Here is a 16,587-nt window from a genome sequence, read left to right on the forward strand (position 1 = left end):
AAGCACTTAATAAATTCTCCCTGTCGCTGTGTGCCAGTCACTAATCTGTTGCTCCCAAGCTCCCTCCCCCTTAAACTAAAGAGCGCCTGTCATTTTGGGACTAATTCTTGGGGTGGGAAAGGACACATCCAAAGCCCAAGGTCCAATTTATGAGTTTAAATGTGACTGCCTAAAAAGCCAATGCTAGCCTTCCCCAGCCTGGTGCACCGCAGGTGGACCAAAAGTCTCATAAGCTCCAGTCACCATGTCCAATGGTCAGAGCTGGCAGGCATTGTATTATTGAAGAGCTGGAGGGCATCAGTTTTGGAAAGGCTGGCCAACATTATACCATCTCAGCGAGGGGCTCCGAACTTATGGGCAGGGCTTTATTTCTAGCCGGAACTCACAGGAACTTAGTTCCAGCACCTCTCTGCTTTTATAGCTTTTTGTCTTGAAGCTGGAGTTACACTAGAAAGCTGCACATAGAGGACAGCCTTCTGTAGAGCACCCTTCTGTAAACATCCGGTCTTATAGGGAAATGACCTTACACATGGTCATGATTTTGGCAACTATTATGTGGCTGTCAAAGGCCAGCCATTACAGACAGAGGGTGATATTCCATGCTTGTCCTACTCAAGGTGGGTCCATTGAAATTAGTGGATAGGACAGGGGTCTGCAACCTTTAAGACAAAAAGAGCCACTTGGACCTGTTTCCGAAGAAAAAAAAACCTGGGAGCCGCAAAACCATTGCAACATTTAAAACAAATATATCTCCGGAGCCGTGATCTGTCAGCGGGTGGGAAGGTGACGTCGGGACGGTGCGTGACTAACACACGCACCGCCCCCATGCGACATCACAGCCAGTACAGCGCCCGCCACAGTGGGGAGTGTCGGGGCGCACAATGCGCCTCCTCCCCTCGCTAGTATCCGCCCCGGAGCCGCGGCAAAGGTGTAAAAGAGCCACATGCGGCTCCGGAGCCGTGGGTTGCAGACCCCTGGGATAGGATTACCGTAACTCTGGTTTAATGTGTCAATTCCAAGCAGCGTTTGGCTAAATGCAACCTAAACCTTCTTATCACATGAATGCAATGTTAGTCAAAGCAAGCCTTTAGAGAAAAAAGTTCTGCCCCCACCCAGAGGAAACATTTTCTTCTGTCCTCAGGCTGTGGAATACAGTTGAGGAATCAGGTCTCACAGAAATGAAATATTTCCCCTCCTTTCTTGTAGGATTGCTATCTCTCCCCCCCCTTTTTTTAAAGGGAAGATGGCTCTATGCTTTTAAGAGGTACACAGCAAGCAGAAATTACACTGATGTTAAAAGTGATGTTGTTGTCCTGCCTGGTCATTATCACCAGAGTAGACACATTTCCCATTTGATAATGGGCTAATCAGAGCATTAGATTTTAGAACTCTCAATATGATGTTTTCTGCAAACTTTCTCAGTGTGTATGGTAGGATGACTTTAGCCACTGGCATAGTTGCTCCTAGTTGCTCTCTTGTCGCTGATTCTCAGCAGCAAAGTTTGCTTTGGTTTAAAATGAACTTGATGCAGGTGACAGAGCACTGCAGGTCATTGTGGCAGCAGCAACAACAAAATCCTTATGTCTGCCACAATTCTAACAAGTGGTCAAGCCTGAACTTCCTTGTTTTAAAATTTCAAGAAAGGGGGCGGGCATATATGATCATTCTTCTTTTTCTGACCTTCAGTTTCTACAGTGTCCAGAAAATTTTGCTTCCAGTGAAAATAGAGGAACAAAAGGAGATGGAAGATCTGCAGAAGTAACAATTGAGCATATAAATGGAAGGAGATGACAAAGGTGCCCCCCCCCCCCCACTAGGAGGAAACTCCCCTCTCCCCAGGGAACTGTAATTTAAGTAATACAGAACAACATTTGTCTTTGAAGGGGTATCTCAAATGAAGTGTTTAATGCTGATATCTGCAGAGATGCAAGACCATCAGCATAAATTAATTATTAGGGAGCACACGGCAGCATTATTGAATGGGGTGGCAGTGGCGGGGAGGGGGGGAGGTGGAGATTCCAATGCAAACTTAAAGAGTGGAAGAGCAAGATAAACACTAGGAAGCAGCAAGTAAGCTCCTTATCAGACTCTGTGGTTTTGGATGGCGTATGGTCAGTCTCATTAGCATATCTTAATTAGGAATTAGCCTATCATTTATGGAACAAATCATGATTTAAGACACTTGGGGTTAGAAATAATTAATTTATGATTTAAAAGGCACATTTTGGTATGTGTTGAAAGTGCCGGGTATATAGAACACACAGCCATCCATTTAACTTTTCCTCCTTTTCTTATGGTCTCCCTTTACCTAAGACACATAAGAAAAGTCCACCAGCTTTAATATGCTAGTTTGACTTCCCACTAACACACAAAACTGTTGCTCATGTCGTATAAACACAGCTGCACCTCTAAACAGTTTACTCAGCTGATCTCTTCTAAGCATTCTCTTATTATATTTTTTAAACCTGTTTGAATAGGCTTTAAAGTCTCACTTCAAAAGCAATAGCGTCCAGCCTAAGGATAATGGATGGGGAAAACAGACTTGCTGCCTGTTGGGAATAAACAGTTCTGCAGACAATTTCTCTCCAGATGTAGTTGGACTACAACACCCATCATCCCTGAAGACATGCTGGCTGGGGTCATTGGAAGCTGGAGTCCTGCAATATCTGGGAGGCCCAAGCTTCCTTGTTTCTTCTCTAAACCTTGTGCAATAAATGAGCGACAGCTGTACGTTCATTGCACTATAAGCCAATTGTCTGAACCATACACTTTCTTCCACTAAGAGAGAAGTAACCATATGTTGCCTGCGAGTGCACATGGGCACACAAAAGTCTTTCCTGGCACCGACAGGCTCCCTCGCACCCACTCCCGCTGCTGGGAAAAAAGGCACCCTGTTGTAGCTAATGCAGTGGTGTCCAAACTTTTTTCAAAGAGGGCCAGATTTGATGAAGTGAATATGTGGCAGGCCACAGGCCTGGGCAGGCTGGGTCTTCCTGTTGTATACCTGCTGGGATTGACAAGGCATCTGACCCTCACCTGAATCTCATAGCTCTTCTGACGAGTGTTTTGGTCTGGCCACCAGATACCAGGCACTCTACTATTCAAATTAGGCCCCAGTGTTTTTTTTACAATCCCCTTCTCAATTAACTAATCAACTTTACAATCCCCTTCTCAATTAACTAATCAATTTTAATCTAGAATTTAAATTTTCAAAACTTTCTTATTTGTTAATTTAAGTAAACTACTGCTCTCACTTTATTACAAACAGTATTTCTACTTGCAACACACTTGAGCAAACCTGCTCCTCTCCCTTTCAAAGATATTTTGTTGCTATTTGCAATTGCAGCTGCCTCTGATTAGTTATCATTTAACTCTTGGGGAAAATAATTAGCATCACACATCATGTGCATGGAAGTTGCCGAACCAATTAACCAACTAGAAGGATTACTGTTAATAGCATCAGTTTTCCTATAACTTGATATTGCTGGATAGTTTTGATGAACTGCAAAAGCAATTTTAGTTTACTTTCTGTTGCCACCCTGGAACTTTCTTTATTAGTGCCACTTTGTTTTGTACGATTCCTTGTAAATGAAGGAAAACAACTTTTCTGCTTGTATATGTTGATAATATAATTATGGTTACCGAGGACAAACAAGATTGTACAAAAACAAGATTGGGTGCAGGCCTGGCCAGGACATAGGCGTCCTGACTGTGACAAAGGTGACCTGTGTGCTTGTTTGCTTGAATAACAGCTGTTGGGAACTTCAAGGCCCCTTCTCTCCCTTCTTATGGTCTTTGTACTGGACCTGGAGACTCCAACAGAGAGCATTTCATGTCAAGGAGGAGGGCAAGTGGGCACCCTATCAAATTACAGGGCAGGGGCTACACGGAGCAGGGCCTTTTCACTGGTGGTGCCCATTATATGCCTTGCTCTTCCAAGACCTGCTCTCTTTTGGCCTGTATTTTGGAGCTTTATAATTTAGGAAGACTTTGGAAGAACTGGTTGACAAGTCTTATCAGTTGCTGACGTATGAGCGGATTTTATTTGCTGCTATTCTGTGCTTCTGGTGCACCAGGGTTTACACCAGCTTAATAGAGTTGGCCAGGATGCCAGAAGGGATACAATTTACGAGCTTTCTTCATTATCTGCACAGCAGGGAGTGTTCAGTCAACAGTGCAAAGGCTGAGCTGAAGCATTTCCTGCTGGTTACCTGCTTTCAGCAATAGGGGTCACTGTTTGGTAGTAACTAGTTGGTTAGGTAGCAGATTCTAGAGCTCCCTATTGGTGGCTTTTAGGTAATTCACAAAATACAGAGTCCATTCATAAAACACAGTGTTCATTCGTAAAGCAGTAACATAAATCTCCATTGCTACATATTGGGTGTATATTTCAGCAGTTGAACGTACAAGTTTATGGCCATGCTGTAGTGTAGTGCTTATGCAACTGTGAATAAAAGGTGGCTGGGCTCATTGTCTTGGGGTTTGGGGGAAAGAGGTGACAAAACTGATTTCCAATAAGTGCCCCCCTTTTTTTCCATAACAAGTCCTTGAGTCTGTACTCTGAATGGTGACACCAGGGACCTAGAAGGTGCAGGGCTTGTCAATCCAACACTGGGGAGAGGGCAGGTTGGTGAGGCCCCCTAGGTTTAGAGGCCTGAGTTGCCCTGTCCTCACATGAAGTCTTGGGTTTGCAATTTTGGGAGAGAGGAGACTGCCCACTGGGGAGCGGGCTGGCTGGGAAGGCCCCCTAGATTTAGAGTCCCTAGGCTTCAGCCTACTTAAAGGTAAAGGTAAAGGTACCCCTGCCCGTACGGGCCAGTCTTGACAGACTCTGGGGTTGTGCGCCCATCTCACTTAAGAGGCCAGGGGCCAGCGCTGTCCGGAGACACTTCCGGGTCACGTGGCCAGCGTGACATCGCTGCTCTGGCCAGAGCCAGAGCCAGAGCCAGAGCCGCACACGGAAACGCCATTTACCTTCCCGCTGGTAAGCGGTCCCTATTTATCTACTTGCACCCGGAGGTGCTTTCGAACTGCTAGGTTGGCAGGCGCTGGGACCGAGCAGCGGGAGCGCACCCCGCCGCAGGGATTCGAACCGCCGACCTTTCAATCGGCAAGTCCTAGGCGCTGAGGCTTAGCCTATACATAAATCCGGCACTGGGTTAAGGCGACAGCCACCCCTCTGCCACCACCATCGCTGCAGCCTCAACATCCCAAACGTGTACTGTAGTATTTATTTATTTGTTTATTTATTTAGCCACATACACCCCGGCCAACCAGATTGGTTGACCCAAGGAGAGACTCCCTAATGGTGTGGGGGCTAGTCACGCTCCCCGCACAGAGGGGAGAGCTCATGATGAGCCTGCAAAAAGGAAATGGCTTTGGTGGGCAGATGCTTGGGGACCGCAAGAGATTGCTTTTTCAAAATTGCCTGGGGGGCCATTTGAAACCAGCCCAGGGGGTGCAAGTGGCCCCCAGGCTGGACTTTGGACATAACTGAGCTAATGGAATAGGTTGCTGTGTGTGCTTGCTGTGAGGCTCCCCCAACAATTTATCCAGTTTGCAAAAAGGAAAGGAAAGAAAAAGCTAGGGATCTGAACTAAGAGATGGCCTTTAAAGGAGTTCCTGGGGGCTGCTTTATACTGGACCCACTGGCCTGACATAAAACTGCCCTGTCTTTTTCTAAATGCACGGCAGCTTTTTGGTATTTTCAGTACTGGGAAGGGGGAGAAGAGGCTTGCCCTCCTTCTTGAACCACTTTGGCTGAAGTGGAGTACATTGGCATTTCAAATAGGCTGCCTGATACTCTCCCCCTCCCCGAGGTAGTCCCATTAACCTTGCACTTCTTATTTCTGCACAATGGCTGATAGAGGGAGAATCAGGTATAAAGGCTTGGAAATCTTTAATCTCTCCAAGCCTCAGTTCTTAATCTGTCAAACTGCAAGAACGATATCCCAGCTTCCCCAGTGATGAAGATAAATCCATTGATGTGAAGATGTGAGGATAAAGTCAGCCCACTGAGATGACTTTAGAGGCGGTAGATAACAGAGCAGAGAATTTCACTGAGGGAAATGAGAAGGGGGGAAGGCCACACACCCGTTTGGCTGGCAGTGACTCCTCTCAGTCGCCACAGGGACATCGAGGGGCTGAAGAAGTGGATGTAGCTACCAGGAGGTCATGAATCGACACATTGTCGGGCTTTTTGAAATTCTGCTTGTAATTTTAATCCTGGCTGTCATTTGCAAGCTTTCAAGATGGAATTGCAAAAGTGCAATTTGCAGTTTCATTTTAAAAAAGCATTTCACTTTCCTAACCGGGGGAAAGGGGTTCTGGGTACTGTAAATGTATCAAAGGTTTCCATTGGCAACTGCAACAGACTAGCATGCTACCAATTCAGCAGCTCACATGACTTGCCTCTCTGTAAAATGCTCATTTAGACCCTTAAGGAACACTAAAAATAACAATTTTTCTTTGTTTTGATCACTGGCAAATGGGTCACGAAGAAGTAATGAATACTTCAAAATGATGCTGTTTCCCTTTGTGATTTCAGTGTCGTTTTTGCCACGGGGCTCCCACCTCACAGCAAATATCCAACATAAAATACTGCAGAATAATTGCAGATTTTTCCTGGGCCATGTGAAGTGGAGGTGTGTTTTGTTTTGGGGGGTGGGGGATAAAGTATTCTTGAATCGTGGCTGCATCCTTTAAAAGGGCACATTCTGGGATTCTTTCATTTGCCAAATGTGGGTACTTCAATTGCAGCGCCTGACTCATCAATCTGGTGTTTGGTTGCACCATGTCCCCATAACTGCCATTGGCTTCAGTGATTGCTCATCATTTTGATGAAAACAGGAGGAATGTAATCCAGCCCACAGCTATTCACATTCCAACTCCCATTGGAATGAGTGGGATTTAAGTGCATGTAATTGTGGGCTGAATGGACCGCAGCCAGAGTGGCTTATCGAGATAGTCTAATCATAGGTGCTGGCTTTTGTACAGTGAATATTTGAATCTTTTTTGGAGGGGCAGAGGGACGTGAAGGGATGAAAGAGATGGCAGTAGGGGGCAGCAGTGGGATGCATGTGTGTATAAAGCAATGTAACAGGTTAGGTGCGAGGTGTGCCATTATATTTCTTTCGCCAGAAGACAGAGTGGCATTTGAACAATGAATGTTTCACAATACTCACCCTCTTTCTTCCTAGGCTTAAGGGTGGGGCAGGAGGGAGGGCCGGCAGCTGCTGCTGCTTGTTCTATGTCTCCCCTTTTTTCATCCTGGTATTAGAGAAGAGGCAGGATGGAAGAAAGAAAGAAAGAAAGAAAGAAAGAAAGAAAGAGAGAGAGAGAGAGAGAGAGAGAGAAGGGGGCATTTTCTCTGTGGATGATAAAGGAGATGGAGGAAAGAGAGTGGGTTTGTGATGACACCAGTCAAGCTTGCAAAAATTTATCATTTGCCCGAAAATAAATGTTGGAAATGCAAAGAGACTGAAGGTACATTCTTTCACCTTTGGTGGAAATGCCCAAGGATTAAGACTTTCTGGGAGATGATCTATAACGAAATGAAAAAGGTATTTAAATATACCTTTCTGAAGAAACCAGAGGCCTTTCTCCTGGGCATGGTCGGCCAATTGGTGTTAAAGAAGGATAGAACTTTCTTTATGTATGCCACAACAGCAGCAAGAATACTTATTGCAAAGTATTGGAAGGCACAAGATTTACCCACCCGGGAAGAATGGCAGATGAAGGTGATGGACTACATGGAACTGGCGGAAATGACTGGCAGAATCCGAGACCAGGGAGAAGAGTCGGTGGAAGAAGATTGGAAAAAAGTTTATCTACAGAAACATTGTAAAATTAAGGAATGTTAGAAGGATGTTGGAATGAAGCTATGTGGTTTTAGCAGAAATGTTATAAAGGATTACCGTATTTTTCGCTCTATAAGACGCACCAGACCACAAGACGCACCTAGTTTTTGGAGGAGGAAAACAAGAAAAAAAATATTCTGAATCTCACAAGCCAGAACAGCAAGAGGGATCACTGCGCAGTGAAAGCATAAATCCCTCTTGCTGTTCTGGTTTTTGGGATAGCTGCGCAGCCTGCATTCGCTCCATAAGACGCACACACATTTCCCCTTACTTTTTAGGAGGGTAAAAGTGAGTCATATAGAGCAAAAAATACGATAAGTAAAAATGGATTGGTAATTAGTGAAAGAGAATGTAAAAATATAGTATATCAGGATAAATTTTTAGGATAAATACAAAGATGGAAAGGATTTGCTAAAATATCTAATTGAATTAGAATACAAAAAAGGGAGGTGTGAGGAGGTGAAGGAAATAAGCAAAGGAAAGAAAGTTATGTAAAGGTTGGATTTGTGTTTTTTGTGTGCTTTGTTTGTTTAACTTTTTCTACTTTTCTTTCTGTAACCTTCAAAATTTTAATAAAATCTATTATAAAAAAAAGAGAGTGGGTTTGTGTATGTTTGTATTAAATGTCTATTCCATCTTGCCTCCAAGGAGCTCAAGATAGTGTACATGCTGCTTTTCCCGCCTTTTATTGTCATAGCAACCCCTGTGAGATACGTTAGGCTGAAAGAAAGTGACTGGCCCCAAAATACCCAGTGACCTTCATAATGGGCACAATACTAGAATGGCTCTTTCAGCTATTCTTAGACATTTCCTGTAATATTCTCTCCAGAAGCCAGGTCAATAGTTGACCTTGGGTGTCTTGCCAATGGAAGCCTTAGCCATACCCCTCAACTGTGTCAGGAAAACAGGGGCATCTTCTTCTTCTTCTTTTTCTATTTTATTTTGCACAAGAGCACGGCAGCCATTTTGGACCCTGGAAAACGGCATCCCAGCTTTTCACCTCAACCTGTTTGAGGCTATGCTTGTCCAGCCATTCTCTGCATTTTGGAACTGGGGCCTACTTCTACTACTAATACTGCTAAATTTTTGATGTAATCACTTGACCTTTACTGTCTTTTTCAGTTACAAAACCAGCCTTAAAGTGTTCAAAATATAAGGAATCATTATTCCTAGCCATGTATGAAGAGCTCTGAGTTATTTGGGTTGATCAACCACAGTTACCTCATGAAAAGCATGAGCACCAACACTAAAACTAAAGCAGCTCTTGACTTCACAGCCTCTTGTCGATTGTATTCCTGCTGGTTAGATATAAGAGAGTAATATCAGTTGAATGTTCTTCCTTCTTTCCCATGTGGTTCTGTTCACTCTGATGTGCTTGCCTTCCATCTGAAGATGTGGCGCTGCAGCATTTGCATGAAAGAACCGGGAGGATGTTCTGAAGACTTCTAGTATGCTTTGAGTGCTTTTGCTGGAAATTTGGAGGACACCCTCCAATTCTGCCTCCCACAAAGCAGTCTCTGGTGCATCAGCCACACAGGTTCCTTCATTTTCAAGGTCACTAGCGAAGCATGTGCAGCCTTGGACATGACTGCAGAAGGGAGAACAGGTTGCCAGTTTCTACAGTAATTGGCAGTCAAGGCAGAGCTCCTTGGCTTCTACCTGCCAAATCCAAACCAGAACGTTACTGATCAGTGGTAAAAACGATTGCTAGTCTTCCCCTGACCTCTAGTGGCATTGTGTGAAAACAACAGAGCACAGATCCTGCCCTGATGCACTTGAAGGAGGAACACTGATTTGGAAATTGTAGGTCAGAAATTATTAAATCTTCAGGATCCCTGCTTCACTATGCAATTCCTGTAGTGGCTGGACCATAATATACAAAAATAATTCAATGCAGGTATATATATCCTTTCCAGATCTATGTCTCATTTTTAACCCAAACATGCATTTGGGGACCTGTTTCTTAATCTTTTACCATATATTTGTATGGTGCTCCTTTACAATCCACCTTGGATCAGGGCTTGGACCCTCTGGTGCAGAGCTTTCCAGACTTTGCATGTTGGTGACACACTTCTTAGACGTGCACCATTTCGCAACACAGTAATTCAGTTTTACTAGCAAACCACAGGTTAAACTAACTCTTTCCAGCCCTGGAAGGAGCACGGGGAGCATTCGTGTGACACACCTACACACTGCAGCTAACACACTAACGTGTCACGATACACAGTTTGGAAAGCTCTGCTCTAGCGGGTCCAGACCTACCAGCTGAAGACCAGTGTTTTAAAGTAAGGTGCCACGGCATTTTAGAAATGAAGCATGCTTGTTTTGAAATCAGTCCCACTGCAATAAACATGCTTAGAACTGGATTGTAAGAGCCTGTCTAGATTATCAGCAGCTTCATGTAATGGATTGTACCAACTGAGACTGCAGCTATGGAATCCGCTATCTGAATGCTTTCCCACATTAAGAAACACAAAACCACTCTGAAGATACAAAGCTAGCATGTGAGGGAGATGACTGTAGCACTGCATCCCATCTGATGTAGTAGTTTTGAAGGTGCATGGAGGGGCCTTTCCTGGAGGAAGCATCCAGACATTTGATATCCCCATCTTCAGTCTGAACTACATACATTGCATGCAGCTGGTGACCATGTTGCTTGGCAAGAACTTAGGCAACAAACAGACTGAGAATGTGATTAGTACATATAAACATGGGGTACACTGGAAGATCATTTCCCTTAGGAAGGTGAGTTATTTTCTTATGGTTTTTTTTTAAAATGATTATGCTGATTATACAACTAATGCAGCAAGCTTCAAAATTAGATACTAACATTAAAATGAAGCAGAAGAGAATTTACATCCATATGCACATGCATAGGTATCTAAAACAACAAAAACAAGGAACTTTAATAAATAAATAGGAACAAAAATTAGAGGGAGTCTTTATACATTCCTCGTTCATAAATAATTGTTATATATTCCAATGCTGGTATTTACGAGATTTCTACCAGTATATGTGGTTGGATATCTTCTTGTGTATTATTACACCAATACATCACAAACATACTCCATTTTTTTAGTAGATAGATATTAGCTTGTCAACTCTCGCTTACCCTGATTATATTTGTTAGTTTATCCATATTTACTAAATCCCATACACTCATAACCCTCTCGTCCAATGTAGGGGCTTGGTATTGTTTTCCAGGAGGAGCAAATTGTCCTATGTGCAGCTATTAATACTTAGGCTATTTCCATGACTTCTTATAGGATGAAGTCCTTTACGTAGCCAAGCAAAATGACTAGTGAGTTTGCTGACAGGTTGTAGCCCATGATAATTTTAAGAAGATTAGAATCACTGCCTGGCAAGAGGAAATGTGTCTCCAACACAAGTACTCTGTGTGCATTTTCCCAAGCTGGAATACCTGCCTGGGAACTATACTTTACTACTCAAAGAGCTACAGATCATCCTTACGGTCCTCAGGAATCCTTGGGGGGGGGGGTGCCACGTGATTTAATTGTGCTTTAAATGTATGGTGTGTATGCAGATTTAAACTTTCATTCTGAGGGCAGCTCCCATAAGGTTTCTTCTGATCTCAACAGCTCTCTCTCTCTAAACATCATGAATGCAGGATAGCAGACAAGGCTCCGATCAGAGGGAAAGGTAGGGTTTAGTGTGGTGCACTTAGGTAATTTTAGGACTTAATGGCCTTACACCTCAGTCCACCCCTCTTTAGATGGCACTTACTTCAACATGTGGTAAGTCAGCCTTGCTGCATTTGGAGCCCTCCTGCTCATTAGGGCCCAGAGTAGGGCGATGAATCTGTGCTCCAAAGTCCTGTCCAGAGACCACTACTAGTACGGTGGCTCCCAATGAAATTCAGAAGCCTCACTACTGACAGCTTTAGCCAGATGTTGCCCACATGACCTTAAATAAAACTCTCACTGCTACTCCTCACTACCCCAAGCCACCAGTTAGTTGACCACTGAGAGTGGCTGGTTCTTACTAAACATACTGTGAGGACTTTACACAGAATTTGAGGCACTATTCTTTAGCTGGGCTTGTCCCATGTTTTCAATATTTCCTATTACCACCCTGAGCTTGTCTTCTTAACTAATTCTGTTCCAAAACCTGTCCCAGTCTTCTAATGCTAATTGTGTATATATCTTTGATGAGGCATGCCTGTCTCCTTCTCTGTTTCCTTCTATCCTGCTGAGGAAGCCACAGATCATGAATCTCCACTAAAATACATTCCTATATACCTGAAGGAGCATCTCTGCCCCCATCGTTCAACCCCGACACAGAGGTCTAGTTACAGAGAACCAGGCAGAGGGCCTTCTTGGTAGTGGCACCCACCCTGTGGAATGCCTTCCCATCAGATGTCAAGGAAATAAACAACTATCTAACATTTAGAAGACATCTGAAGGCAGCCCTGTTTAGGGAAGTTTTTAATGACTGATGTTTTAATATATTTTCAATCTTTTGCTGGAAGCCGCCCAGAGTGGCTGGAGAGACCCAGCCAGATGGGTGGGGTAGAAATAAATTATTATTACTATTATTACTGTACCTTTGTGGATGAGAGCAGATTGCCTTGCCCAGAACTGGATCTGCCAAATTTGATAGTCTGCACCAATCGCATAGGAGAGATCTATACAATGGTATGCACTTAAACCAGTTCAGAATGTGTTGTTGCTTTCGTTCTCCAAGAAACCAAGAAATTTCACCACATGCTTCAACACGCAGTGCTCAGGGGGTGCAGAAGGTAGTGTCTTTGCCAAGGTAGTTGGCAAAGAGATGGAGATGGGGTTGAGGACAATGGAAAGAGCTTGAGGGTTGGAGCTATGAGCACTTGGGGCCAAGAATTAACCACCCCTTATAATTATGAATATGAGATTTTGCAATTTAACCTTTTTTTTGCATGTGGGTGGAGCAGGGGAGATCCATGCAGTGGTATTGAGTGGGTTGTATTGAAAGGTGCCCATATGGAAGCAGAAGATGTCTCCTGCTGTTTCACACCTAACCTGGAATGCTGCCTGAGTTCCCTTCAGAAAGCTTGGAAGCAAATTCAAAGCCATTCTTCGATTTGTGCAAACTCCTGTGCCTTGGAAACATGAGAACCTGCTGATTATAGAACTGTGTGAATTCATCGGCTAATTCTTGCACAAGCCTTTACAAAACAATGCTAGAGGCTATTTTTGCTTATAACACTAAGTGTTACCTTCATAATTATAGCCAACGTGATTTCTCCCTGTTGCCCAAAACAATAAATCCCATAACTTGGGTGTGGTTCAAAAGCAGCAGTTTTCCATATTTGACTTTTGTTCTCCTCTTAATAATCCAAAAATGAAATTCATTTGAATTATTTAAGGGCACACTGGTTCTTTTGGGCCTTACAGGCAGCGTGGGACGCGGGTGGTGCTGTGGTCTAAACCACTGAGCCTCTTGGGCTTTGCCAATCAGAAGGCTGGCGGTTCGAATCCCCATGACGGGATGAGCTCCCGTTGTTCTGCCAACCTAGCAGTTAAAAAGCACACCAGTGCAAATAGATAAATAGGTACTGCTGAGGCAGGAAGGTAAACAGCATTTCCGTGCACTCTGGCTTCTGTCACAGTGTTCTGTTGTGCCAGAAGCAGTTTATTTATGCTGGCCACATGACCCAGAAAGCTGTCTGTGGACAAACACCAGCTCCCTCGGCCTGAAAGAGAGATGAGCACCGCAACCCCAAAGTCGCCTTTGACTGGACTTAACCGTCCAGGGGTCCTTTACCTTTTTTACCTTACAGGCAGCAACAAACCTCCTGGAGTTTTGAATAGAAAACCAAGGAATGGTTAACACCTCCTTATCTTAACTGCTACATCAACATAATTGTAGGCATTGTGTTACAAAATAAGAGTGAAACCTCTTATTTAACAACACAGTACTTTGAAGCCATTACAGACCCCAAATATCTTGAGGAGATTTTGGTCCACCAGTATCACGAGGTAGGCTTTGAAATGATTAGTTTTGAAAAACACAGTACATTGGCTTTGCTTTGGTTTGTAGCTTTTGGCATACTCTCACAATGTATTTTAAACTTCCCCTCACAGCCACAAGGACTAGAGGCCTGAAATTCTCCATGCTGCACAAAAGATCTGTGGTTTCTCCCCCACTACCAGCACCATTGACCTGTGGTGTACAGTGTAGTTGCTTTGGTTTAAGTGATACAGTGATACCTCAGTACAGAACAGTCCTGTTTAAGAACGATTTGGTTTATGAACTTCACAAAACAGGAAGTAGTGTCTCAAAACAGGTTTGAGAACTTTACCTAGGTCTAATAATGGAATTTGAACGGTGGAAGGGCAACAGTGGCAGGAGGCCTCATTAGGGAAAGTACGCCTTGGTTTAAGAATGGTTTCGGTTTAAGAACGGACTTCTGGAACAGATTAAGTTCATCAGCCGGGGTACCACTGTACTCTACATGTGGTTTAGCCTTTATATTCTGCTAGCTCCTGACATCAGTCCTCTGAATTACCCAGCCATGTGGTCGTGCCACTGCAGATAGTCAGCCAGCCCATATTTGAAATCAAACTTGATGCAGGGGAAAACAACAACATTCATATATAGGAGAAAGAAATCAATTCCAGCAAGACTCTTTGTTTCTGATAATGGGAACTGGATTATTGTCATTTTTGTCTTTAATATATCCCTACAGTTAGGAATGGTTGTATCAAAATATTTACAAAGACCACACACGAAACAAACATCAAGAAACAGCAAGTACAATAGAAGGATGTAGCCACCAAATTACAAAAGTTGTACATGGGGGGAGAATGTAACAAAAGAAAGAAGAAAAATACTGTTGATACTAAACTTGCAGCCTTGAATTTGTCTCTCCCCATTTCACGTGACTGGAGTGGAGCAAGGCAGTGAGAGCGACAGCCTCTTAACGTTCATAGTTTCCACGCATTATCCTAAGTGATCTAAATGGCAAGACCAAAAGGGTTGAAAACCCTGATGCAGACAGTCACGATGACATAATAATTCTTTCCATTTCCTGCTTGGCCTTCGGTTTGCAACATTTAATTAGCTGAACTACTTCTCATGCCCTGGGAGATGTTATATGAGATGATGGCATGGGGGCAGGGAGTGATGAATTAAAACCAACACAACAGAGTGAAGGCCCTTCTCCAATTCCATTCAGCTAGGCAGAATCCTGTGTCTGGAGCACTGCTCTAAGTCATATGCAACATTTCTTGCGGGATGTAAGGTCTGCTACCGTGGGCATGGTTTACCGCAGAAAAGCAGCAAACAAATAAATGGGTGATAGTTAGTTTAAGGCTTTTCTAAGGTATACATTATAGTGCCAAGGCAAGTCTGATATTATAAAACCCTATTCTAAGAAACAACCCCCAACCCTATTCTATGTGACAACCAAGAGAAAGTTGCCTATTGCCTATAGATGAAAAGAAATAAAATCCAATTTGGTGCTTGGTCCCATGAGCCTAAGTTGAATGCCTCAAAAGATCTGACTGCAAGCAGACCTTTCAAACTTACTGCTTGTCGAATACACACATCACAGACCTAACCATTTGGTGGCAACATGGGGGCTCCATCTGATCTTCCTAGTGCAGCTGTGTTAAATAGGTACACAGTGGGCTCTAATGGAAAGTCACACTCTAACAACATTCATCAGAGCCCTAATAACTCTATTCCACATAATTAAGGTCCTTGCCTGCCTTCCTCTCCCCTGTCCCACCTTCTGCCACCCACATTCACCCCTCTTTTCATTCCCTGCTGGTTGTTTCGCCTCTGATCTCCTCAGCAGCAGCAAGTCTGTTCCTGGGGAAATGAGATGGTGATGGAAGTGTCTTAAAAAAAAAAGTGGCTTGCAGTGGTTTTAATGCTGGAATTTGGCTTTATGTCAGTCAAGGCATGCCTACGTTGTGTGTCGTTTGCATGTCAAGAAAAGGGAGGCAGGGTTCTGCCCCAGCGTCCCTGACATGCTCAGCCCTTGTCCCAGCACTACACCTTCTAGACTGAGTGGGAATGTTCTCCCCAATGGAAATCACTGGGAAGCATATCATAGCTGCTAAAATTTAAGGAAGAAAGCTGCACCTTATAACTTTTCCAGATTTTCTGAAGTGAGGCAGAACGTCAAGCTCCTTTAAGATGGGATGCACATGTTAGTTTCTGAGAAAAGAGATAAGATCTGGCTATTTGGTTCTTCAAGCACATTCCTGGTGTCAGGATCCGTGACAGTGGAAAGTCTACTGCTCAATCTCTCTCCCTCTCTCCCTGATTTATTTCTGTGATTGGGCACGTTAGGTGAGCAGTGTATGGATTCATGTCTTTGGGCAAACAGTTCTCATAGCAAAGCAACTTCGCATCCCTCCCACAAGCCCCCCATATTTCCAATCCGCCCTCCCAGTTTCTCCCCTGCTCCCCTCATTTCTTTCTGAGCACGAGATACAGAATCCCAACGATGAAACTGAAGCAGAAGCAGATCCAGGCAAGTATGAAGGAGTAGCCATGGTGGTCTAGACTGCTTTTGAAGTATTGTGGAAATCGGGCCGTGTAGATGGAGACGGAGATCAGAATGAACAGCCCTGAGGAGGGAAAGAAGAATAAACCTTTGGTCCATCCAAATGATCACAAGTGCCTCTTTTTCAACATGAATGCAGCTTCTAGCCCAAAGATCATCATGAATAGCATCCCCTGCCCCATGATTATCTCAGTTATTTACTTGGAGAGG

General features: G+C 43.8%; 2 protein-coding genes across 5 annotated transcripts in view; one reads left to right on the forward strand and one right to left on the reverse strand.

Moving 5' to 3' along the window:
- Positions 1-16,587, forward strand: part of GSG1 (germ cell associated 1) — a 111,199-nt gene that overhangs the window by 14,333 nt on the left and 80,279 nt on the right. The gene's annotated exons all lie outside the window — the stretch shown is intronic.
- Positions 14,488-16,587, reverse strand: part of EMP1 (epithelial membrane protein 1) — a 31,230-nt gene continuing 29,130 nt past the window's right edge. Inside the window, exon 5 of the mRNA XM_079993417.1 lies at positions 14,488-16,441. Within this exon, the coding sequence (XP_079849543.1) occupies positions 16,281-16,441 (161 nt within the window). The 3' untranslated portion in view covers positions 14,488-16,280. The remainder of the gene's footprint in view (positions 16,442-16,587) is intronic.

This window comes from Podarcis cretensis (genome assembly GCF_951804945.1).
Source record: "Podarcis cretensis genome assembly, chromosome: 10".
In the NCBI taxonomy this organism is placed as follows: Eukaryota; Metazoa; Chordata; class Lepidosauria; order Squamata; family Lacertidae; genus Podarcis; species Podarcis cretensis.